This window comes from Physcomitrium patens, chromosome 24 (genome assembly GCF_059467195.1).
Source record: "Physcomitrium patens ecotype Gransden chromosome 24, ASM5946719v1, whole genome shotgun sequence".
Taxonomy (NCBI): Eukaryota; Viridiplantae; Streptophyta; class Bryopsida; order Funariales; family Funariaceae; genus Physcomitrium; species Physcomitrium patens.
This window is the reverse complement of record NC_143433.1, coordinates 8,917,446-8,941,882: the sequence shown is the minus strand read 5'-3', so window position 1 is coordinate 8,941,882 and position 24,437 is coordinate 8,917,446. Positions and strand designations below refer to the sequence as shown.

The 24,437-nt window shown below is 39.0% G+C and overlaps 4 protein-coding genes across 13 annotated transcripts; all 4 read left to right on the top strand.

Moving 5' to 3' along the window:
• Nucleotides 1-831: 831 nt before the first annotated feature.
• LOC112276658 (uncharacterized) lies at nucleotides 832-3,978 on the top strand. Of its 5 annotated transcripts, none has more exons than XM_090247252.1 (3): nucleotides 832-971; nucleotides 1,649-3,284; nucleotides 3,495-3,978. In XM_090247252.1, exons 2-3 carry the CDS (start codon nucleotides 2,036-2,038, stop codon nucleotides 3,551-3,553), a joined length of 1,308 nt encoding a protein of 435 aa, XP_090103378.1. In that variant the 5' UTR covers nucleotides 832-971; nucleotides 1,649-2,035; the 3' UTR covers nucleotides 3,554-3,978. The 5 variants fall into 5 exon arrangements, with proteins under 5 accessions (XP_090103378.1, XP_024363930.1, XP_090103377.1 ...); XM_090247250.1 differs by lacking the exon at nucleotides 832-971 and adding an exon at nucleotides 994-1,135; XM_090247249.1 differs by lacking the exon at nucleotides 832-971 and adding an exon at nucleotides 1,169-1,543.
• Nucleotides 3,979-4,605: 627 nt separating this feature from the next.
• Nucleotides 4,606-6,750, top strand: LOC112276659 (mitochondrial inner membrane protease ATP23). Of its 5 annotated transcripts, none has more exons than XM_024508166.3 (5): nucleotides 4,606-5,008; nucleotides 5,248-5,369; nucleotides 5,803-5,935; nucleotides 6,108-6,191; nucleotides 6,427-6,750. In XM_024508166.3, exons 1-4 carry the CDS (start codon nucleotides 4,915-4,917, stop codon nucleotides 6,149-6,151), a joined length of 393 nt encoding a protein of 130 aa, XP_024363934.1. In that variant the 5' UTR covers nucleotides 4,606-4,914; the 3' UTR covers nucleotides 6,152-6,191; nucleotides 6,427-6,750. The 5 variants fall into 5 exon arrangements, with proteins under 5 accessions (XP_024363934.1, XP_024363935.1, XP_024363932.1 ...); XM_024508167.2 differs by having other exon boundaries at nucleotides 6,424-6,750; XM_024508164.2 differs by having other exon boundaries at nucleotides 6,094-6,191.
• Nucleotides 6,751-8,725: 1,975 nt separating this feature from the next.
• Nucleotides 8,726-11,852, top strand: LOC141044892 (uncharacterized). Its single transcript, XM_073530995.2, has 3 exons — nucleotides 8,726-8,746; nucleotides 10,891-11,203; nucleotides 11,294-11,852. Exons 1-3 carry the CDS (start codon nucleotides 8,726-8,728, stop codon nucleotides 11,449-11,451), a joined length of 492 nt encoding a protein of 163 aa, XP_073387096.1. The 3' UTR covers nucleotides 11,452-11,852.
• Nucleotides 11,853-16,979: 5,127 nt separating this feature from the next.
• On the top strand, nucleotides 16,980-21,714 carry LOC112276903 (putative galacturonosyltransferase 13). Of its 2 annotated transcripts, none has more exons than XM_024508708.3 (6): nucleotides 16,980-18,104; nucleotides 18,446-18,501; nucleotides 18,632-18,787; nucleotides 18,957-19,547; nucleotides 20,311-20,613; nucleotides 20,886-21,714. In XM_024508708.3, exons 1-6 carry the CDS (start codon nucleotides 17,894-17,896, stop codon nucleotides 21,171-21,173), a joined length of 1,605 nt encoding a protein of 534 aa, XP_024364476.1. In that variant the 5' UTR covers nucleotides 16,980-17,893; the 3' UTR covers nucleotides 21,174-21,714. The 2 variants fall into 2 exon arrangements, with proteins under 2 accessions (XP_024364476.1, XP_024364478.1); XM_024508710.3 differs by having other exon boundaries at nucleotides 17,418-18,104; nucleotides 18,641-18,787.
• The last annotated feature ends 2,723 nt before the right edge of the window (nucleotides 21,715-24,437 follow it).

Sequence of the window (24,437 nt, the reverse complement as noted above, 5' to 3'; positions counted from 1 at the left end):
GCAAAATCCAATTTTAATTCGACAACACCTAATGACAAAAAAATGATCAACCGCTGAACTCAATTTCAACATCACGTCATTAAATTATCAAATTCATGTATGATTGGAAAATGTAGAAGAAAAAAGTGAAAAATCCTACAAACTGGACCCAAAGGAAACGTATAAAGTTCAATTCCAAGTCACACAATTGGCAAAATATAAAAGGCCACTCACTCTCAAAGTTCTGTGGAGGATCTTTTTGCCACTCGTTGCTTTTTCGAACCCAACCCGGCCCACACAGATCCCCAGCCCGCGCCCGGCCAGCGCCCCCCTAAAGAAAGCCTGCAGCGGGGCGTGATCTATGGGGGCGGGCATGTTCCATCCGCCGCCAACTCAACCCCCGCTTCGCTGCCCCTACGCCCGCCAAAACCGCGACTCACGCGCGCCTCGGCCCTACCACGGCCACGCACTTAGTTATTGACTAGTTAGTGTGTGTATCTCCGCTGCTCACCCTATCTTAATCTCACTCTATCCTACCGTGTAGATTCCTATCCTACTACCTCCACCTTCACTCCACCCGTGGCTCATTAATGCCGCGGTGGTTCACTTGGATGAGTGAACCACAGCTTCCTTGTCCCAATTCTGCGAACGCGCTAATTTGGTTGTACTGGGGGGAGTGTACCGCCGATTATTCACATCCCAGTTGCGTCAGTAAGACAGTGCGTTGCTCTTGGTTAACCTCGTGGGGTCGGGCGAGCCTGTTTAATCCGATCCTGGTTCCTCGCGGCCGCCTCACCTACTTGGAGCCAGTTTAAAAAGCGCCCGCACGGCCTTGCTCTGCACTCGCGACGTGAACCGAAAAGTGGCCAGCGAGCCTGCAAAGCGGGGGGAGGGGGGGATTGATTCCTTTCAAGGGTTTTGGGAACAGGTTTCCGTCGTTTGTCACTGGCATTCAGCTGAGGGAGTCGAGGTTTCTTGCCTCTGCTGCTGCGGTAAGGATTCCAGCCTTGGTGGCGAGAAGTGGAGGTTGTCGATGGATTTGGTGTGTAGATCTGAGGGAACGTGAAAGGATTTCGCTTTGCTGGACTGCTGAAGCCTCTCTCACGTTTGCTTTTCTGTAGTAATTTGGAGATTGTGGACGTCATCCAATCCTTAGGTGTGTGTGTGTGTGTAGATTTTACAGTGGAAGTGGGGGATTGATGTAAAATTCTCTTTGTGTCCGTTTTTGTTGACAGTCTGTTTTCTGTTTGGTCCTTGATCGTCTTTTGCGCGTTTCAAGGTTTGCGTTCGTGTCACCGTGATCATTATTCTGTCTAGTCATTGTAGAAAAGTATTTTCGGGCCAAGGATTGTAGCCGAATGGTCACTTTTCCCCTCGTGTCACTTTCTATCCAGTCCCTTTTTCTGCCTCCAAGATGCTTTGTGTGAGTGGCTGCAGACCATCGGAAGCTCTAATCAAACCTCACATGTCACGATTGCTTGTTTTTCCCGGCGCTGTCTACATCCAGACAACGATGTGACAGTCACTGAAGTGAGGGAGTTTGTGCAGCCCTACATTCTTCATCGTGAGTGTAGGATCTCACAAGAGCAGAATGTTTCCTATTACCGAGAATGTTGAGAGAAATGACTGCTAAGTACTTGACTGACGAGGCTTTTTGTTTTCGTTGCAGTTGTGGATCCCGCTCCGTTGAAATCATTTCGAACTTCCTTCTCGTTCTGGGACGCTTTCCGGGATTGTATTGCGGTAACGTCATAGATGGTGGCGCAGAGGAGTTTGATTCTCTGTGATGGGATCTTGATTTGGGGATATAGCTGTCTTTAGGACTTTGCCGCGCTCACGCGGGATTTTTATCAGTTTAGTGTTCGCCTCAGGGCAAGCGAATCCATCATGAACGTGCCGCCGAGGTCCTCATCTGCCGCGGAGCAGTTGAGTAAGCTAAGCTTAAAGGATGGTGCCGACGCGTCGAAGGAGTCAGTGAAGGCGATGGAGCATGCGAACGGAGACAAGGAGAAGGGATCTGGGCGAGAGATCGATGATTCCTCGAAGGATGTGACGAATGGTGACTCTACTAACTCAGATCACCACCACAAGGAGAGGCACCATCACAGGGATCGCCATCATCACTCGGATTCCCATCACCGGTCAAGTCACCATCACCGGAGCCCGCGTCGCCATCACCACCGCAGTCCTCACCGGCACCACGGGAAAGACGACGATAATAACTCCATTTCGAGCAATCACAAAGAAGGTGACGACAATATCTCTAGCACTAGCAGCCAACGTCGCCACAGGGAGCGTAGCAATGGGCATCACCATCATCACCACCAACACCGAAGCTCACGGTCGCCCGATCGTCACCATAGCAGCAGCCATGGGCACCGTCATCACGGTCATCATAGTAGCCATCACAGGGACCACTCGGGCGATCGCCACTCTAAGGATCGTCATGGACACCATCATAGCCGGGAACATGGACACCATAGCTCATCTCACGGACATGGCCAGAAGCACCACTCTCGTTCTCCGGAGCGGTACCACAGCAGCCATGGTCACCACAAGGATCACCACGGTCATCACCATGGTCATGGACAACATCACGGCTCGCATGGCCTCCACCGACACCACTCACGCTCTCCGGAGCGACATCACAGCAGTCACGGGCACCACAAGCACCACAAGGAAGGATCTGAGCACCACAGTCATCACTCCGGTGGGCATCGTCACCATCATCGAGACCACATTTCGGGCCACAAGCACCACTCAAGGTCGCCTGATCGCCATCGTAACAGCCATGGGCATCACCACTCTCGAGATCGTGGTCACCACAAGGAAGGCTCTGAACACCATAGCCACCACTCTGGGGGTCATCATCACCACCATAGCTCGGGACACAAGCATCACTCTCGCTCCCCGGACCGTCACCACAGCCGCCATCACAAGGACGGCAGTGAGCACCACAGCCATGGACACCATAGCCACAAGGAACATGGCTACGGTCCCCATGGCTCGGATCATCATGGGCATCATCACCACAAGAGCCACCACAGAGACGGGTCAGAGCACTCGGGAAGCCACGGACATCATAAGAGCCATCACAAAGACGATTCTCACAGCCACCACAGCTCTCATCACCATCACCGGGATCATGGTCATCATCACAGTGATGGGCACCATCGCAGTAGCCACCACAAGGACCATGGACATCACGGACATAAGGAGCATCACAGCAAGAAACACTATGATGACACAATTTCTATCTCCAGTGCGGGCAGCGATAAACACAAACATAGCCGACACCCCAACGTGTAAGCTACAGCTCACACGATTAGTCTGCAGTCAGTTCAATCTTAGTTTGCTTCTTGGCCCAGGTGCAGAGCTTTGCAGTTAGTAATTAGAAGCGACAAGGATCATAAGATCGTAATTTATAGTCCACCCATGTTGCTAAATACAGCAGTGTTTCAGAGACCATCGTCGCGATGAATCATAAGCACTGAGCTGCTCGAATGTCGTATCAGGGAATCTGATGGCTCACCACACCTTCGGCCATCACCCTCACAAGGATCCGATCGATTAGCATCCCAGCTCCAGCGAAATTCGTCAGGCTGGTCAGCGTCAGGAGTTTCACTGCAAAGTGATATTGTCGGTATTGCTAAAATGATTCAGACAATACCTGCCGTGATTGTGACTTCACTTCCTTCTGTGTAGTTAGGTGTTAGTCCAGCGATGTCACGTTCGCCGCTCGCAGTGGATTTTCATGCTGGTACATTTTCTTGTCTGTGAACCAATGTGAATGGTTGTCATGGCGTTCTGGTCTGGAGACTTTTAGACTCTATTGTTGGGCTGCGCAGTCGTGACTCAGGGCACTCAGCCATCGGCCAGACCTTTAGTCCAGGTAGCAGATAAAAGGGAAATTATACAAAGTTGAAACAATCTTCTTCCACAAATTCTCGATCACTTTGTTCAAAGCGTGTCGTCCATTAACAGGGCCGTAGTTTTCAATATTCTGATTTTCATAGCTTGAAGGAATGGGAATGGAATAGTGATTTCTACGATGTTCCTTGTGCAGAGTAACGTCATGGTAATGTGAAGATTGTATCTTACAGAATCATGGTGTCTTAATGAGGTTTTATAATTCAATCTTTTACTCACTATCAATCTGTTCTTTTGGAGCAATACAATTCAAAGATTTTTCTGGGTGATTTTTTAATTGAACTTTGCTTGAGTGGCATTTTTGTCTTCTTACGTTCATTTTCTCAAAAAAAATTTGGATGGATTTTGTTTGCCATATTCGAAAAGCAAACGAGGAAAATTTGAGCAACAATCGTTGTACACACCACATAAATTCCAAGCATACTTCTCATTTATTTGTTATCATCTCATACATTTATGTTTTTATTAGCTATAAAATATCATTGTTTCAAGCTTCTAGATGTGATCAATGGAAAGCCTTTTATTTTTTCAGCACCCTCCATGGAGGTCACACTTGTCTTCACTGATGCAGAGATAAACCATGCCCGGTGGCCATCCTCTGCAGATTTCTCAGATTCGTCATGAGGAGATGGAAAACTCAGTCTGCGATCTTAAGCCAAGAGAGCACTAAGCCAGTTCAGCTGTGAGGGTGAGTCCGCATTCTAGCTGAAGTACCTATTCAAAGAGCTCTAATGATATGGTGTTGCGGACTCGGCTGATTTTTGACGCTCGAGTCTTCAGTTATGAAGTTGATACCCGCGAAAGACTAAGCTTCCATTTTTTCTCCGGCTAGGTTCCTAGCTCGGGACAGGTGATCGCAGCTTCCACTGTTGCATCTTTGCAGCGAGTGACTCGCAGATGCGAAAGAAACACCACGAGCTCTGTCGGAGGAGGCATGAATATTAGACCAGTTTTTATTCTAGTGAGGGGCTGAAAATTGAAAGTTAGGTGTGGGGATCTGTAGCTATGGAGGAAGCTGCGGCTTCAAGCAACTTTGGGTCTTCAACCGGCACCACGCCGGAGCATTGTCAGCAAATGATCAACCGCTCCCTTTCTCGCAGTTAGTAGGCCCGCTGTCCCGTTTTCTTCTTCGCTTTCATGGCATCTTGTCTCTTGAACATCACCTGTAAATCAGTCTGGTGCAGGATTTAGGGTTTAGGGTTTACGTGCAAGTTGGACTGCGGTGCATCCGTTTTCCTACTCCTGGAAAGAAAACATCAAAATTCTTGGTAGTTTGTGCTGAAAACACTACGTGATTGGAGAGGTGTTGATTTCAGTGCGTGTGTTCTGATTTTGCAGATTCGACCGTAAAGTTTGTGCGAGAGGCACTCACCGAAGCGGGTTGCCCAGTTGCGGACAAGTTTTTCAAACCCGAGCGCTGCTCAATTCAAGCTGGAGGCGGTTTCAAACAAGATGAGGGGGTAAAGTCTCTTCATTGTAATTGTGGTTTTGGTCGCCTGACTTCTTCATCAATTCATTTGGCAGCATATAAGCTTCTCTTTGCTTACTCGTTTGATCAGAAAAGCTTTAAGTGTAACAGGTATTAGCGTCAGGATGTCTTCACATTCTTAGTCTTTCGTGCAATGGGTTCTGCGGAAAATGAAATAATACTTGCGTTTGAATAGGATTCTCGTGTGGACTTTCACGCCGAGGATCTGCATATGCACGTATTACCTGATTTAAGCTGGCATTAACCTGTCAACAAGCAACATGTTCAAGTGAGAATTGTATCATACTCTTTTTTGTACCGGGTATTCAGTTGGAATTCAATACTAGTATATATGATAATAGTTCTCCATGCTAGTACCTTGTGTTTTAGCTCGTGCAGTACCTAATTGCTTGTGTTGTTTGCAGATAGTCATTTGCAGCAATAATGTAACGCACCAAGACGAGGTGGACGTTGCACTGACACATGAGCTTTTACATGCCTACGACCACTGTCGTGCTGTCAATTCAAACTGGACCAATTGTGAACACCATGCTTGTAGTGAGTTATCACCCTCCTATGCTGTGAGACCAGTTGAATAATTCAATAATTGGCTTTTGGTGCACCACTTCAGTTTCAGCGTAATGTTATCGTCAATAACTATTGTAAGCTAATCTTGTTTTAACCAGAGTAACGGTCAACCCTCACAATTATTAAAGTGCAATTTATACAGATCAGAGCAGCCAATTTGAGTGGCGACTGCGCTTGGAAACGTGAGCTGCTTCGAGGCAACACCAACCTACAAAAGCAACATCAGGTACTTCACGATTGCTCTTAAAACTTTTGCTTTGGTTGATACTCAGTGGCCTTGCCAGAAAATCCATGTTAAAAGATAGTATTGGCCTCGGAGGAATAGCTTTCGTTGCTTGGGGTTAGTTCTTCAAGGCGATCTTCCTTTCCGTTGAGCCCAACAACCTCACAGTGTATGACAGCTTCACTACCACTTAAGTTGGACCTGGAACTATCAACCATTTTTTGTTGTATTTCAGCAGATATGTGTCAGGAGGAGGGCACTTATAAGCGTGAGTTTGAACCCGCACTGCTCAATGCACCGCTCAATGGCCGTCATTGATAGGGTTTGGAAGACGTGTTATAATGACACACAGCCTTTTGATAGAACCCCTTAAACTTGTACATCTGCAAAACAGATTCTCATATGAGTAATACTAGTTGCATGTTATCACACGCAAACAATTGTATGGAGGGGGTCAAAACTGCCTTACATTGTTTAAAGTGTCCCCATAACCTCCATCCGAAAATTGTCGGATTTGTTGAGAAAGTTTTAAAAGTTAAATCTAAAGAGACATTCGAAGATACTCTACTCTTTTGAATGATTATTGACGATGATAATCTAATACCATTATCACAGTTTTATGTGAATTCCTATGGCACATTTGATTCCAAATAAACCAACATTGTTCTAGATCAATACTACCTCTTGTTACATTCATGTTACATGTGCTATACAAAAAACCCTGTAGCCCCATTTTGCAGTGTATAGAAGATTACGATGAAACAACTCTACTTTTTCGACATTGATTGAGACTTCAGTTTTCATTCTACGTTTTCTTGGCAAAAATGGATTCTAAAAATGAATTAATGGTCACTTGTGTTAATAATGCATTTCAAACATTCAACATTTTAAGTCACACATAAAACTTTAATTGATTGTATGAATTGAATGGATTGTCACATGACTTAGAGTTGGGTGCCAAACCAAGTCACATAGACATAGTTATTAGACTATGTTAGTTTATAGAGTCTACTTTAGTTTAGAGAGTTTTCATTCATTTAGTATTTTATGTCAATTAGCCTTATTATTGTCAAATAAGGCTTAAAAGTATTAGGTGGAGAAGCTCCTTTCACTTGACATTTTTTGTCAAGTCTTGTAGGCATGTTTGAGAGATTCTTTCTTAAAGATTTTGCTTGGATATGGTGATTTAGTTATTAAATAAAGCTTAGTTTTTAATTTTTTAATTTTTTAATTTTTTTTATGCATACTTATATTTTTAGATTCTTTCTTTGCTTCCATTTGTAGCATAGGTTGTTCAATAATACTCTAGGATATTAGTGGTTTCATTGAAATTTTATAATGTCCTTTTTAATGCATAATCTAGTTTCCACTAAGAACAAATTGTTAATTCTTTTGTTAACATTGTACTTGTGCAATAGTATATTTGAAACACTTCTCAAATCTATAGTCTTGCGTCATTTGTTGTCATTGATGCGTGTTCTTTGTCTACAATGATAACATAGGATGTAGTTTTTTTTTTAGAAGCAACAAGCGAAGATGTATAGGGCACTAGAAGTTGCATGTAGGACACATGAAGCAATAAGCTAAGAGTATTAGAATACAATGGCACATAATAGATTAGGGCAACAATACATGGATGATATTATTTTCATCCATTCACCATTTTTCATGCAACTAAAATGATCTTATCTATCATATACATGTTATGTAAAAAAAAAAAATTATATATATATATATATATATATATATATTTGTTCCAAATTCTTGTATTAATGTTTGGAAGTTTACTCTAGGGCATACAAAGTCCAAACTTGACATTGTTTGAATTATTATTGTGTGAGATTTGCCAAAGAAGCCAGTGGTATTATCAATTTGACAATTGGAGGTTATTTAGAGTATTGAATTGGCATTTATTCAATATTTTTCTATTTTCAAAAGTAGTTATTTTTTCAACATTTCACCCAATTTGGATGTCCTATACCTTTAAAGATTTATTAGAGCATAATAGAGAATTTTTAGAGTTGACGCTAATATACTTGACACTTGTGGAGTGCATAATTTAAGGTTTTGGACCTTAGAGCAATCTTATTTATTATCACTAGTTTTGTAACTTGTGACATTCAACCATAGATATGTGTCAATTCTTCTAGTTTATTTGTGAATTTTTCTTCTATATTGTTGAGATGGAAATCTAGTTTTGATTTTTGGTTTTTACCTCCAACACCTTTCTCAAGTTGCAAGCATTATTATACTGTATTTGGTGTTGCTCCATTTTGTATTGTACATAGTCTATGTTTGGAAGTATATTGAAGGGATGATGTAAGATTGATTGCTAATAGAATCTTTTTGTTTGTATAAAATGTCCTTAAGCCATTAAATTATTGTAAATATTAAAAAAAAAAATTATGATGCAAATCAAGAATTGATATTATTAATGTGTTTTAAGAGACTACTTAGAAAATAACCACATTAATGACTTTGAGCCAATAATTGATAACAATAAGACTTCTTAACATATTTCAACATTAGATACCACTATGAGGTTTTGGGTTTGGAGAGTGAGCATATTTTATAAGATGAAAGATGATCCTTGCAATATGGTGAAAGATTGCTTCTCTTCACAAGTTAGATGCATTTTCTTGCCAAATTAGAATCTAAGCTTTTATACCTAGATAGAAGAAAATATCAATGGTTCTCTATTTTTAATGAGTGGTATGCATTTGAGTTATTTCCACTATATCTTTGCATGAGTAAAATGGACTAAGGAACATTTACTTCAATTATACAAGATAGACCACTATTTGGAGGCAAAAATAGAATTCATCTTTATTCTCAAAATACTAATTTGAATATGATTCCTACAATGAAAGATGGAAATCTATTAAAAATAGGGAATTTTTATTAATTCTTGTATTTTTATATTCTAAATTTCTTATATTTTTTAATTCTTAAATTAAAATTATTACATTATTTTTAAAATAGCATATTGACTTATTTTATAGATTTTAAAATAGATTTTATTCTTAAATCTATTTAAAAATTAGTTTTATTCTTAAATCTATTTAAAAATTAGTTTTTTTCTTAAATCTATTTAAAAATTAGTTTTTTTCTTAAATCTATTTAAAAATTAATTTTATCCTTAAATCTATTTAAAAATTAATTTTATCCTTAAATCTATTTAAAAATTAATTTTATTCTTAAATATACATAATAATAGAAATATAAATCAAAATAAAATATAAACACCATAAATATATATAGCTATTTTTAATAAATTTTTATTTTATAATTATACTATAAAATTTAATCTTTAAACCTATATATAAACACAAACACACTTACATATATATATATATATATATATATATATATTACCAGGAAACCATTGATTTTATATATTGATTACTACTACAGTTTTTATTTTTTCTAATTTAAATTTCAAACAAAAAACAAAACAAACCAAAACTTGTATTACAATACAGTCTGATTTATTAAAAGTAAAAAAACTAATAAAAGATTTTAAATTTTCAAGAAATAATCTATTTTTACCAAACTGTCATTTGCCATTGAATCTTTATCCACTAAAGTTCTTTTGATCTACTTATCACAACTTGGATTACAGATCTTTCAATAAGATTTTTCTTTGATAATTTTCTTTGATGTTTTGAAAAAAAATTAAAAATTAAAAATTAAATAAAATAATTACTAGTATTTTAAAAATAGAATTTTATTCTTAAAGGTTATTAATTAATATCTATAATCTTTTAGGATTTGAAACAATCAGCTATATTTAGTTTTTAAATTTTAAATTTATATTAATAATACATGTATAAAAAAAATTAGATGCTCATGTTTAATTTAAAGTGTATAAAGTTTCTTATGTTTAGATCGTAAAAAAATAAATAATAAATTTATGAAAAATAATATAATTTTAAGATTATAAGTTTTTAATTTTAACTTTTTTTATATTCTAAGTGAAATAATATAATTAACTTTAAAATTGAATGATAATAATTTGCAATCCAATGAATAATTTAATATAGCCAAGTCAAATCCTTAGATATTTTGATTTACTTCATATCAATATAGAATACACTTATATAAAAACATGCCTTTAAAATAAATTTTTATCTCTATAATGTATTTTTTGTATTAATTTTTAATTATTTTTATCAATAAACATTTAAGTCTACATCCATATATTTTAAAACATGAGATACTTGACTACACTTCGAACCAAACCTAGTAAACAACAAGCCGAAGCTAAACTAAATCAAAGATGTAATTTCTCATCAAATAAGGGCTCCATGTGCAAACATTGCATCTTCTCCCAAAACAATATAATATATTAGCTTCTTCCACAAACACTCTACAAACTGTGCACAAATATGTAAGAATTCATGCAAGACTGAATCCTTGCTACCCATTACACAATTGTTGCTTCTTTCACAAACATAGACGCTTCATAAATTTGTGCACAAATGTGCAAGCATTCCTACAAGAATGCAGCCCAGATGCAAAGAGAAACATCGCCACTCACAGTCAAGTTTCCTCAACAACGGTAGAAAAACAAAGCCTTAGGATATTCACAAACTGGGTTTGCAGATCAGTCGACGCCGAAGATCGCATGGATCGGAGCATGCATTGGATGGGTGGTGCACCTTGTTTCAGTGAACTTTATCTAGATGGTGGTCTGGTGTAGAGTAACCGAGTAGTTGTGCACTTTTTGTTTGACCATCACTCTGGGAGAGATACGAGGTCACGGCAACTTGTAGAGGGGTTTTCGCCTTCATTTGTGACAACCTCGGCGACTGCAGTTTTCGATGGAATCCACTATCCAGAGATCTCATACTTGAGCAATGGCTGGGCTTCGGCTCCCGAAGGTGACATATACAGCTCAGGCTTCGAAGACGTGAGTGAGGTGGACTTGGGTGATATGCCCCCCATACGCGCGTCTAGTCAACCAGTTACGATGCCTTCATTCGCTTCAGAGAACTGTGGAAAGCTGTTCAGGGGTAAGTGCTGCGGTCAACCACTTCCGAGGTCTGGCTAACGACTTTTATTGCGAGATATACAGTCACTGTTGGTTTTCTTTTGCAACGCAGACTTCACAGGTTTATCTAGATTCCGCCGTCGTGGTTGGCTAAGGAATCCTGGATATGACGTCAAGCTGTGCGTTTTCATTGACATAGCTACAGAAACGTCTCTGGCGAGAGGCAGAGGTCATGGATCAGCCTCCGCTGAGGTTGCACATGAACTATGAAGGAGGGGTACTCCAAGGATTTGAAGAACGTTTACGAGGAGACTTGGAGAAACGTCTCTGATCTCCACATGGCCGACCCAAATATAACGGTCGCAACTGCCCACTACGTAGAACATCGTTGGTGCGAGTGAGTCTCAGAGCTGGTGTGATGAAATGGTTACGGGAAGATTTTTCCAAGGTGATCAAGTATGGTCACTCATCTGTGGACAGACCGAAGATTTTTCCAGTAATTCCAGTTGTTTTCGCCTTGACAATGTTATTTCAGTGCCAGTGGCTAAATCCAGGTAGGTTTTCTTAAGGGCCATTCGGCCACATATATATATATATATATATATACAATGAATTAGTTTTGATTTTAATATGCAATTATATTTTTACCCTGGAAACCTGATAAATTGTTACACTGAGTTCTAAACTATTTGTTGTTTTTAATTGGCGTGAATTTTTGTGCATCTGAGCTGTACACTAGCTTAGCAAGTTAATGCAATGGTTTGTTGTGAATTTTTAATATAATCCGCAGTAAAATGTAAACCAATAATTAGGCCCAATCATTTATCAATTTAATTCTAATTACATGACATATATTTTAGTTATTTTAGTTATTTTTATAACTTAAAATTGAAAAACATTCATTCTAATCTCTTAATTTATATAAGAATTGATTAAAATCAACAAAAAAAACTTTTATATCCATATGTACAACATTGAAAAACTTATAGATAAAAGTAAATAAACTTAACAAGCAACCAGCTATTAAAAAAATTAAAAATTAAAACACCTTTAAAGTGGAGCAGTTGCAACAAAATAAATACAAAATTACTCACAATAGCTCAAACTCGTGCATTTAATAATCAAACATAAACAATCCCTTTAATTTGCTACATGATTGTTGCATAACAACACGTCAAATAAAACGCATCTCTCATCCGTTATTCACAGACTTGTGAATAAATGAATAAAAATAAAATGATACAGACAGACAGACAGACAGACATACAGAGAAAAGATGTTGATGGTGCAAGGTCCTGCAACATCAAAAATCCTGTGTGAGCTTTAGTTCATTACTGTCGTGAGTCGGCAATCCCGCAATGGCAGTCTCAGCAATTGTTCAGGGGCATTCCCAGGACTAGTTTTTGCGAATGTGAGTACACTAAGCCTCCCGATTAAAGTAGAAAAAGAAAAGAAAAAGAAAAAGCGATGAATTCCTATATATATATATATATGTGTGTGTGTGTGTGTGTGTACGCTGACGTGCAGGCACAGCCAAGATGCGAAGAATTCGTCCATCGATTCCTTACTCATCTGTGGGCTGCAGGGTCTCGATAACCCCAGTTCTGGTCACTCGGTGTTATCTGGAAAATCTCTGCCAAAGTGTGAGCAACCAGATATCACGAACAATTCGAATAAAATGAACAGAAAAAAACAACGACAAAAACGGCAGAAATAAAGTAGTCTCAAACCCAGTGCCGAGTCTTCGTTGCACACAGTGAAATTCCGCAGCCTATATCCGATGAACGCTTCTCGGTTGTCGATACTGCATTTCACTCCGTCAGGTGTCCCGAGTGCGGGTGGACTGCATGGCCGCCGACAGTGAACTGCGCTGGTAATCCTGCTTCGGTAAACTTCTGTTACGCAACCCCCCAGAATCACAATAAACGCTACCGCTCCGCACTGACATGGGTTTCAAAGTAATAACCCAAGTTCCGGTTACAGTACGCAAGTACTGCAATTTATCAATCGTTATTAACTGCTGCAAGAGGGGGGTTTGTATCGGACCCCAAAAAACATGGGAAGCGTGAACTGCGGGCTGGAAAGAGGACACCGACGATGTGGTGAGCTTGAATAACTGATCAATCTCGTACTGCAGGGAAAAACTACAACGATCTACCGCACGAAAAAATGGGAAGCCATCTACTGCACGATCGTGCTGTTCTCGTCCCTTCCGGCAGCCTGTTGATTTTATTTTTTGTTTTAATTTCCATCCGCAGGCTCTTGAATGCTACCAATCGCACATGCTTTATAATTGAGCCTCGGTGGATGAAACCACCTGATCTATATCCTTGCTTGTCTGCAGCTCTCGATTGCAACGCAGCTTCAATGCCTGCAGTTGTCGAGGCATGTCGTTGAAAACGCAAAAGCAAACTGTGTGGATTAATGCTTCCTTTCTGTGCCGAAGTATGCAGATCTAGCTCACCAAAACACACACACCTTGCTTGCTGTTCATGTCTCCTGCTCAGCCACTTCATCGAAGTAAGCCGGAGCCGATCCAGTCCATCAACAAACAATACCACAATCAGTCGAAGATTACTCAATTTCGCTCAACAATGTGTTGATTAACTTTGCACATTAGGCGCTTTTGGTCCTTTTCACACGGGCTTTGGTTGATCCGTAAAGAAACATAAGAGGGGGATGAACAGAGGCTCGGTAGTGTCAGCAACGAAGTTCCACGTCATCATTGACACGTCTCCGGGTCACGTGGTGAGCATTATTGAGCTGCCCGACCGACCATTCCGCCTCACTCAATACATATCTGCCCTAGAAATAGAGGTTGAATGGATGGTATAAAGGTGGATGTTATTTATGGATGTGTTTCGTTGGTGGATGAAAACTGAATGTGGATGTATGGATGGATTGATGGTTGATCTCCTTTTGCCTCCCACAACTCTCTTTTATTATGCAATATAGAACTGGAGGATACTAAATGTGGGATTATCATCCCCTGATTATTTAGTTGTTTCTAGTTTGTTTAATATATACTATTTCCTAAAGCTTCTTTTTCTTTATTTAAATATGCAAATAAAGCACTGTATAGTGGGTCCTTAAATTATATATGGAATTTGACTTTCGATACAAAGTAGGACATTGAGTCCTGTGTTTAATATAGTGTTGGTATACCAAACCATGTATTTAAAACTGGCAATGAACAATCTTCGAATATACTAGTTTCTGTTTTTTATTAGAAATATATTTTTTGCTTTTTTCACTGTTCCATGTAAAGACAATATATGAGAATGCCAAGATTGAAATCTTTGATCAGGTTTGTCTATTATATTGCCAAAGCATGAATACTTGGTATTAGTGGTTGTATTTTTTGGCATATGCTTTGTTCAGATAGATTCAATGAAGAATGATGTGTTCTAAATTAGAAATCTAATCTAAACCAAATTTAGAGTCGTACCGATTCCGGAAACCGACACTGTAGTTTCTTTTTAATTATATGGTATTTATATATCCGAACACGTGTCAGAAGTAATGAATACCATTTCAATGTCAAACAAAAAAAACATCTGGAAATTTGCACAGTTATGATCATATCATGGTGTAGTATTTATATTTTAAGAGAACGAAATTTCATCTTTGGCTGGTTCCAAACTGATGAGGAATATAGCCATGGATAAATTGTTAATAGACAGTGTTGATAAATTTTCAATAGAACTGGAGTTAAAACTGATTGTGAAAAAATATGGAATTTTTTATTCACATTTGCAGCATGAGAGCACGTTCTCTAATTACACCGGAATAAAGAAAAACCATTCAAAGAATTTACAATTACTATCATCATTGATGATACAATACATTTTAATTTTACTTTTGTATTCGTTCTTTTGGGAATATGTAGATAAATCCCAATTAAAAGTTTACCAAAACCTAAAACTTACAGGTGCACATTATTGACAATTAGGGTTTGAGGCAATGACGCATATGACGCTTCTGCCCATGTCTTCCGTGTCTACTTTTACCTTTTTCTTTGTCTCGTTCTCGTTGCACTTTTTTTTCCCCCCCTTTTTTTCCCCCCCCCCTTTTTCCGTCTTACCCTGTCCATGTATTGACACCCTCGGCCAAATATATATGGTATGGACGGGCATGATTATATCCGGATCGGGTATCAATCGGGCACATCATCCCTCCCATTCAAATAATAGAGTGGACGAAGTCTTGGAGCGCAGAGTGAAACCTGGAAAAAGGACCCAATATTGGCCATGAGAAGCTCATTTTGGTTGTCAATGACCAATGAGACGGCGGTGATGTGGTAGCCTTTCTATGGCCCAACCCCATGGGTTTCCAAGTTTCATGTGTATACCAAGTGGCTGATTTGAATGAAAAAAAGTCACTGGCATGGTTGGCATGTTAATACTTTGCTCACCCACAATTCACATTCTTCATAATGTTTGATCAAAAGGGGCATGTATTTAGGGTTTATTGAGTGTCTTGCCATGTGAATGTCATTTCTGGAATTGGAATTCATGGGTTAAATGATTGCAACAACAACCTAGCAGCAGTTCATGGAGTATACATGTGCAACATTCCATATATCTCCTGTTTCAAGCCCAATTGGTGAGACTGTGTTGACAAACTGTTAATGTCAGCATTGATAAAATAAAAAGTTCTCGTTATCTAGAGACAGATCCAACGAGCACAGATAAATTAAGATTGTCTACTTCAATTTTCCATTCATATGTTTATACTTATTGTTATTACTACTCATACTATAGTTCAAAGTTTGAACAACTAGTTTAAATTGTTGGAATTCTTCCACAATTGATTTACAGTTGATTTGGGAGTTTTATGAAATGAATAAAATATACTTGATGAACTCAATCATATGATTTGTGTATTCCATTTTATGAAACATTCTAAAAATATACATGTCTGTACAAATATAAACCATTGTTGACAGAGCAATGGTCACAGTGGTATAATTTTTATTTGCAAGTATACCTTTCATACACGTAATTGATTTAAATTGCATCTTGTGCAAATTAATCAAATGCATTTTCTATATTAGAAACTATGAAGCATGTCAAAAATTTATTTAAAGCTGAAATTAATATTATCAATAATTGAGTGAACTATTATAATATCATAATAATATAAATTTGTTGTTTGATTTCTGGTATAATGTATTTTTGTAAATAATGTCACTACTCAGAATAGACAACAAAAACACAATAAAATGATCCAAAAACATTGCATGATTTAGTGAGTGTTACTAAGCTTGAAGTCAATCAATCAATCAAAATCACATACTCCCCCATATATACAGACATCCTTCAACACCAGAGCCTATTCACACGTACAGGCATACACCCGCAAAATAGACTACTCAATCATTCTTACTGCAGAACCCCACGGGTGCCACGTTGGCAGAGAAGGGCCACGTCGGCAGGTGGCGGGCTAATCATGGAGCCAGGCTCCGAGGGAAACGTCGGCAGTTCCCGACACTGGGAGCCGGTAGCTCGGGGTCAACCGATGTGGCCGCGTTCACACGTAGAGCCTCCACGCCGGCGACCCGGCCCGGCCCTCGGGTCAGTCGGTCATTCGGTCAGTCAGATCTGGGGCCGGGCAGGCGGGGTCTTCGCCTGCGTTGGAATGAAGCCCCCTCCCCTGCCTTCAAGAGCGAGAGAGTGAGGACAATACCACGCGCCGCGTGGATTCCTGGTCCTCGTCCCTTGTCTGGACCAGAGCCCAAGTGAAGGGGAGTGAAGAGGCCACTTTAGAATATGGGTCTTCGTTGCTGCTGCTGGTGCGCTTGCCTGCTCGCTCGCTTGTAGTGTTGGAGTCTTTGGACCAGGAGTTGGACAAGGACCACGCTGTTCGTTGCTTGCTGTCCAAATTGGTGGTACAGGCAAAGGAGAAGGAGGAGGACTACTACCTCTCTTTGCCCTCTACTCTCCCCGAGAGCTGTTGAGGAGGAGGAGAAGGAGGAATCATTGCTGGACGGGAATGGGTGTTGGGTGTTCGTGTTAAGGGTGGCATTGCGATCTCCTGGTGTAGTTTGAATGTAGGCGGGGTGAAAAGTTTCGAGAGATTTTGTTGTTTGTTTTTGAGTGACTTGGTTGTTGTGGTTGAGTTTGGGTGGGACTGGTTTCGGTTTTTTTTTTTTTTTTTTTTTTTTTGGGGTGTGGAATTTGAATTTTCGGATTGTGTTTTTTTGGGGGTGGTGAAGTGAAGGAGTAGATCGTGAGGAATGGTTGGAGTGGGAAGGGGAATTCGGGTTCCGAGGCGTGGGGATTGAGTGATGGTGCATTGACGGAGAAAATGGTGGAGATTGGGGGTGTGGTGGGTAGGGATCGAGAATAGAGTGGATTGGAGCTGGAGGGTGTTGCTGCAGGAGTGAGGGAGAGCGAAGATGGATGGGATGCAGGGATTTAGGTTTTGAGGTGAGGGAGAAGGAGGCTCGGGGCGGTGCGTGAGGCGTTGAGTGGAGGGACATCGAGGGTTGCTGGTTGTGGGACTCGGTTGATAGGAAGAGACGAGCACGACTGAGTGAGTTTGACAGGGGTCTGGAGTTGGGGGAGCTATTGGGAGAATTGCAGAGTAGAGATCTGTGGGGAACAAGTGAGCAGGAGATGAGGCGAAGAGTGATGGTTGGTGGGGAGGAGGAGGAAGAGCGGGTAAAGTTTGAGATTCCTTGAGTATAGAGAGGGAAGAGCGACCCACAATGCAGGTCCATATCTCTCCCAGCATGAGACAGATCATAATATCCACATCGCCCGGGTTCTTGGATCCCCTAAAGATGAAAGGCGCCGCGAGATACCTGAGTTACCGTTGCATCTTCTGGACCTTCCTCTTTCTTGCCTTCTCTCTGCCGTTCCTTTTCATCACCAGCGCGCTCATCACTCTCGATGGCGTTCACAACTGCACATCTCTAGGTATGTCTACATCTCCTGGAATTAGCACCCCTTTCCATGGCCTTGGTTTTCATGCCCGACCGGCAGTTACACATTTCCGCCCCCGAATCTTGGACCTGAAGTGTAGCACATTTTTGTGCGTCTTGTATGCCCATCTTCCTGTGTATTATTCGATGACCAGATAATCTGAGGTCGATATGTATCAACCACACCACTACATTGAATTGAGTTTTTTCAAATTCTGTAACGCCTCCGTGGGGCGATGTTTGTGGGCTTATTTTACTGTATTGTACTTTAATTTATTGTATCCTTGAATTTTAAACTTATGTTTTGTGTGATTTGGCTGTTTTTGTATACATCAGATTGCTTTGGAAGGAAACTTGGACCCAAGTTATCGTGGAGAAGACATGCCACTAAAGTAAGTATTGCGCCTCTTTTATCGTCAGACACGATCACGTCGCTGTAGCATACATCTTCATCTAAAATTACGGCATATTTAAGCTTCTGAATTACTGAAACATTTCGATTGCATGTCATGTAACCCGTAGTTTACGCAGGATTCGGCAGATAAATACTCGGCACTCTTGCAATACAGAAGCGAGAAGGAACTAACTGATATACCAGACACTATTGAGGCATTGTTGATAGAAGCTCGGAGCAAGCAGTATGACATGCCAACTCTATTGCGACGCATGAAATCTATGGTACGTCGGGAGTATCTCCTCTGGCAATAAATGAACCATTGAGTCATAACTTGAACCTGAATGGTTCTGCGGAAGACTTCATGATTGTGTTGTGGTCAGGGGAAAGTTTATGGTATCGTGTGTGTGTGGGTTCGTTGAGCTTCGATTACTGAAGGACGTTGGTTTGTAGGTTGAGGTTAATGAGGAAAAAGTTCGTGCAGCGAAGCTTCAGGAGGCCCTGTACAGGCACTACGCGAGCAGTGGAGTTCCAAAGGGCCTCCATTGTCTTGCGTTGAAGTTGACTGGAGAATATTCAAGTAACGCGCGAGCTCGGCAAGATCTGCCCTCTCCCGACCTGGCTCCACGGCTGACAGATCCAGCATATCATCATCTGGTTGTTGCGACCGATAATGTTTTAGCGGCGGCGGTGGTTGTGACTTCAACAATACGTAATGCAGCTGAACCTGAGAAGATAGTTTTCCATGTGATTACCGACAAGAAGACGCATGCAGCTATGCATGCATGGTTTGCGCTCAATCCTTTAGCTCCTGCAATAGTGGAAGTGAAAGGAGTGCACCAATTCGAGTGGCTGATCAGAGACAACGTGCCCGTATTGGAGGCCATGGCATCTTCTCAGGACGTTAAGTATTATTACCATGGTGACCACACAGCAGGAGCGAACATTAGTCAGTACTCGCCCACTATCCTGGCGTCGTACCTGCAAGCGCGTTCCCCGAAATATATCTCAATTATGAACCACCTCCGCATCTATCTACCATACGTGAGTTTGTTTCTTTTTTCTTCGGTCTGTCATTCAAAAGGTCTTGTTCTGACACCCTCGGTCGGGTAGACGAGAAGAACATGCGGCTGAGTTAATTTGGAGAGTGACACCTTAGATTGTAGGATAGAGAAATTGCATCGTTTTCGGATGTGTTACTTTCAAGCGTTGGAAATTTCCGCCCCCCACCTGCACCCGTGTAGAACTGTGAAAGATCCAAATTGGGGCGTTCTATGTTAGTAATTTTGCCAGTTATGTTTTGCATAAATGTTGGACCTGCATCACGCCTTAACTTTACGGGAAAGTTACCTCATTGTGTACTAATTTTGATGAGGACAATGTAGACCTATGACGTTGCTGCTGGTGGGTCTTTCTTGTTGAATTAAGAGGCGAGCGGGTATTTGTCTTTCTGGACTTGAACGTCACTTCATCTGTGGTATTATGTGCACGTGTCTCACTTTTCGATTGTTGGGAACTTTCTCCCTCACTTAGGTTCCTTCAAACCCGTGCTTCATTAATGACACCACGCAAGCTTTTAAGTGTTTACACAAGCATGAGAGCGTCATCATATTTATGTTGAGCTCTTCCAGTGTTTAGGAGTACCTACTTTTTTGTTCAGGATTCTGGTTGGTTTCTCTCATTCTCTTTCTATTGGACTAAAGGATTCTTTTCACCTTGCAGAGTAAATAATGCTTAGTATGTACAATTTAAAGTCGCAGAAACGTCCCAATGCGTATAACTGATTTCTAAGTTGTTGTGGTGACAGCTTTTTCCGGAACTGGAGAAAGTGGTGTTTCTTGACGATGACGTTGTCGTGCAAAAAGATCTGAGCCCTTTGTGGGATTTGGATCTCAATGGTAAAGTGAACGGTGCTGTTGAGACTTGCCATGGGGATGATACTTGGGTGATGTCAAAGACCTTCAAGAACTACTTCAATTTCTCTCACCCCATAATCTCCTCAACATTTGCTCCAGACAAGTGCGCGTGGGCATACGGTATGAATGTATTCGATCTACAAGCTTGGAGGAAAGCTGATATTACCCGTGTGTATCACTACTGGCAAAAGCAGGTGTGCAATGCTTACTGTACTATCTCGTTTCTGGTTGCTCTAACAACAGCAATGGGTGTTTGGTGAAGTGCTCCTTGTATAATGCAGTGTCGGTTAATTAGAGAAGGGTCAGTTGTGTCTTTGATTCTTAGACATTGAGCCCCTTTTAGTTGTTAGATCCAATGCTTCTGTTAAACAATAGGGGAGGTTCAATGGTTTGGCGTTGTTTGAATTTTGTCTCAGTTTCAGAGGTGATGTGTTGAAACATTAATCCGGTGTGTGTTCGTGTTCAGAATTTGCAACTGAATTTGACATTGTGGAGGTTGGGGACGCTACCCCCAGCACTTATAGCCTTTGATGGCAATGTGCACCCAATACCTGGTAACTGGCATATGCTGGGGTTGGGATATAATACGAATACGAACGTGGAGGCTGTGGAAAACGCAGCGGTAATTCACTACAATGGTCAGGCAAAACCGTGGTTGGACATAGCTTTCCCTCAGTTGAGACCTTTCTGGTCGAAGTACGTAAATTTCTCAGACAAGTTTATTAGGCAGTGTAATATTCTAGACAGAGCGTAGCTTCTTCTCCATCCTCTTCTGCGAATAGAAAAATTGTGATCGCCGCTCCCCCGCCTTCCGGTTCTAAGTCCACTGCCTCAGAGAGACACCAAGTTTGTCAGGTTGAAGGCGTTCACGTTAAGAGGCTCAAAATTGCGGATGGCGACGCATGGGTTGTTACCAGAGTTTACATTGCTGGATGCGCCAACAAGCGAAAAGGGCCTGTGATGTACATGGATGGAAGGTATAATTGGAGACAGGGATAGCTGAAGATGGTGCCCTTGCAACGCGAAGGACAGTGCTGAGGTGGAAGGTTGCAGCGGCATGACCTGTGATAACGATCCTTGTCACATTATTTGCAACAGCTATGGGCTTTATCACTGTTGGATGTTCCTTGCTATTCTAGAAACTGAGTCAGCAAGTTCAATACTGAAGGAGTGTTGTGAAGTGCGTCACCTTGACTTAGGTTCCCATTGTTGAGTAGAAACATCCAAATTGGAATGTGTAAAACCTTTGTTCTTTCATTTTTTATACTTTGGTGGCAATGCCACCCTTATCATGACTATTTTGTTGACCTGCTAGTCGTAACTCTGCTCGCTTGAGTGGATGCGCTGTGACTCTCTCGTGGAATTTTTTGTCGCTTCACCTACTATCGTCCAGCTGGATGATGTGTTCGAGCAGACGAAACTGGGCTGTCCAGGGAGAGATTCGATACTGTAGTGGGATGATGTTGGTCACTTTACTCTGTTGGCAACCTTTCTATTTGTCTGAGTTGGCAACCTTTATATTTCCAATCTCCTCGGCAGTAAGATTTCGCATCCCAGCACTCAACCTTCCAAACCTGATCAGATTCGAAAGCCGAAACTTACCACTGTTCAATTATACTGTTCAATTTTTGTTTTCAATTCCGTAATTTTATGTACACACTCACGCACGAATTTTCTATCGAATGGTGCTGCTTTTTCACTACTTTCGTTGATTATCATTGGTATATACTGCGGGTTGTTCACAAATTTCTCCAGGCCAAACTCTAACAGAAAATTCAGAAACCTGTTCACTGCTTCTCCAAATCTCTTTGATCAAACAGTGTACCCATCAAAAACATGATAATAGATTCAGTACAGGACTTTAAAAATCCACTTGAAATTTTGATGAATATTTTAAAATATCAATCAATTTGACTTCAAAAACTAATCCTAACCAAGTTTTAAATATAATTGTAAGGATACACATATTAAAATAAAAAATCAAGTTTGTGAGTAAATTCATTACCTACGAATTAAAAAAAGCTCTCAAAAACAATAATTATTGTTTTCCAATAATCTTTGTACAAATGTGAAATTGCAATTTCTAAACATCTATTTATGAAATTACATTGTAGTTGGTTTATTTGTTTTGAAATATCATGTGAGTATGAAATCAATTAGATTTGTGACATATAAAAAATAATATTGGTTTAAAAGTAAATTGTATTCTAAACATTGCTATAATTTTAGATACTTCTTTATCAATAAAGATACCACATTTAAATGTATTGGTACTTTTTTCAATTTTGATTTTGTACTCTCATGTTAAAATATATGACACTGTTATAATGTATGAATTTGAAATAACTACAATGAATTATTCTTATTAATTTTTTAACACATGATGCTATTCACACGTATAAAGAAATTAAGCTTTGTTAACAATCATAAATAAACATAAATTTTATATATTTTAGTAATTTAAAATTGAGATGTTTTTTAAATTTATTATTAGAGCATTATTTGAAAAAACCAATTATATGTTTATTTTTTATATTTAAAAATTATTATTATGTATAAAATCAATTTTATTTCACAGAATTCTACCAAATATTATAATAAACAGTTTTTTCTTTTTTTGAATATTTTTTTTGAAAATTATGATTTAGGATTCTTTATAGCCAAATTTTTAGAAATTAGTGATTTTTTTATATTAAAAGAAAAATTCTCTAAATAATAATTTACAAATTTAATATAGATTATAGATATTTCATAATATAAACATTTATAATATTTATAATATTTATCATATTAGATATAACTCTTTAATATAAAGTAAAGATTGTATAAATCCAAAATAATTTAAACCAAAGATAAAACAATATCAAATTTTTATACTTAAAAAATGTTTAGAACTAAATTAATTAACTAATGTCAATCAATTAATTTAAAATTATCTAAAAATACATCAATAAAAAATTATAGATTTTTTCTCTTTCTCTCTAAATACATATATTTTAATAAGAATTGATGTTCCTTTTGTAGCAAAAATTTAAAATTAAAAAAGAATTTTTTATAAAAAAAATCCACATAGTTTAGAAATTTTAAATCCATAATCACATGAGTTGTAAAGATTTTACAAATCAATGTCAAGTACTTTTGTTTGTCCAAACACATCACAAAACTTTTGAAACAACTATAACAACATAGATTACTAAAACTCATTATATATAAAAATTGGTTCCTATAGGAGCACAACCTTAATATAATATACTTGTCTATGTTTGTGTATGTGTTCAACATTGTGGTATAAGTGTAATTAGCTATCAAATTTCAATAAGGAAGAGTGTCTTTTTCACAATGTATACAAGACATGGATATTTCATATATTACATGATTGATGCATATCCCTATTTGTTGTATATGCATCTTTTGTTGGTTGTTTGTCTTAGAATGTTGAATCAATAGAGTGATCTTAAAGATTAATTGATGCCATCTAAAATTATATTTGGTAGTCAATGCCTTGATATATATATATATATATATATATATATGTATATTGAAACTCATTGGTAGTTGCAAGAGTCCTTTAGATATTTAAAGATTATCTAACAATTTGGCTATAGACTTTAAAAGCTTGATTATTTTTACTTAAAATTAACAAGCAATTGTTTTACTAAGCAAAGAGTTTTTGCTAATGTATTTTGACTTTAAATTATACCATCTTCAAACACTCCTTAAACAAATAAATATGTAAATAGATGTATAGCATTTTAAATGGATGTGTACAAATAGACGATATTATCTTTAATATATAATAAAGTATTGTGACATGATATTATTTATAAATTGTAAAAAAAATTAAGTGTATATTTTTCAATATAAACTTACAATCTAAAAATTAAATGTATATTTCTCAATATACATCATTTTTTAGATTAAGATAGTTTCTATTAAAATAAATAAATAAAGTTATTTATTAGATGATGTATAACTAGGTGTGTAATAATTGACAATAAATGGCCAATTTAGAATAAAT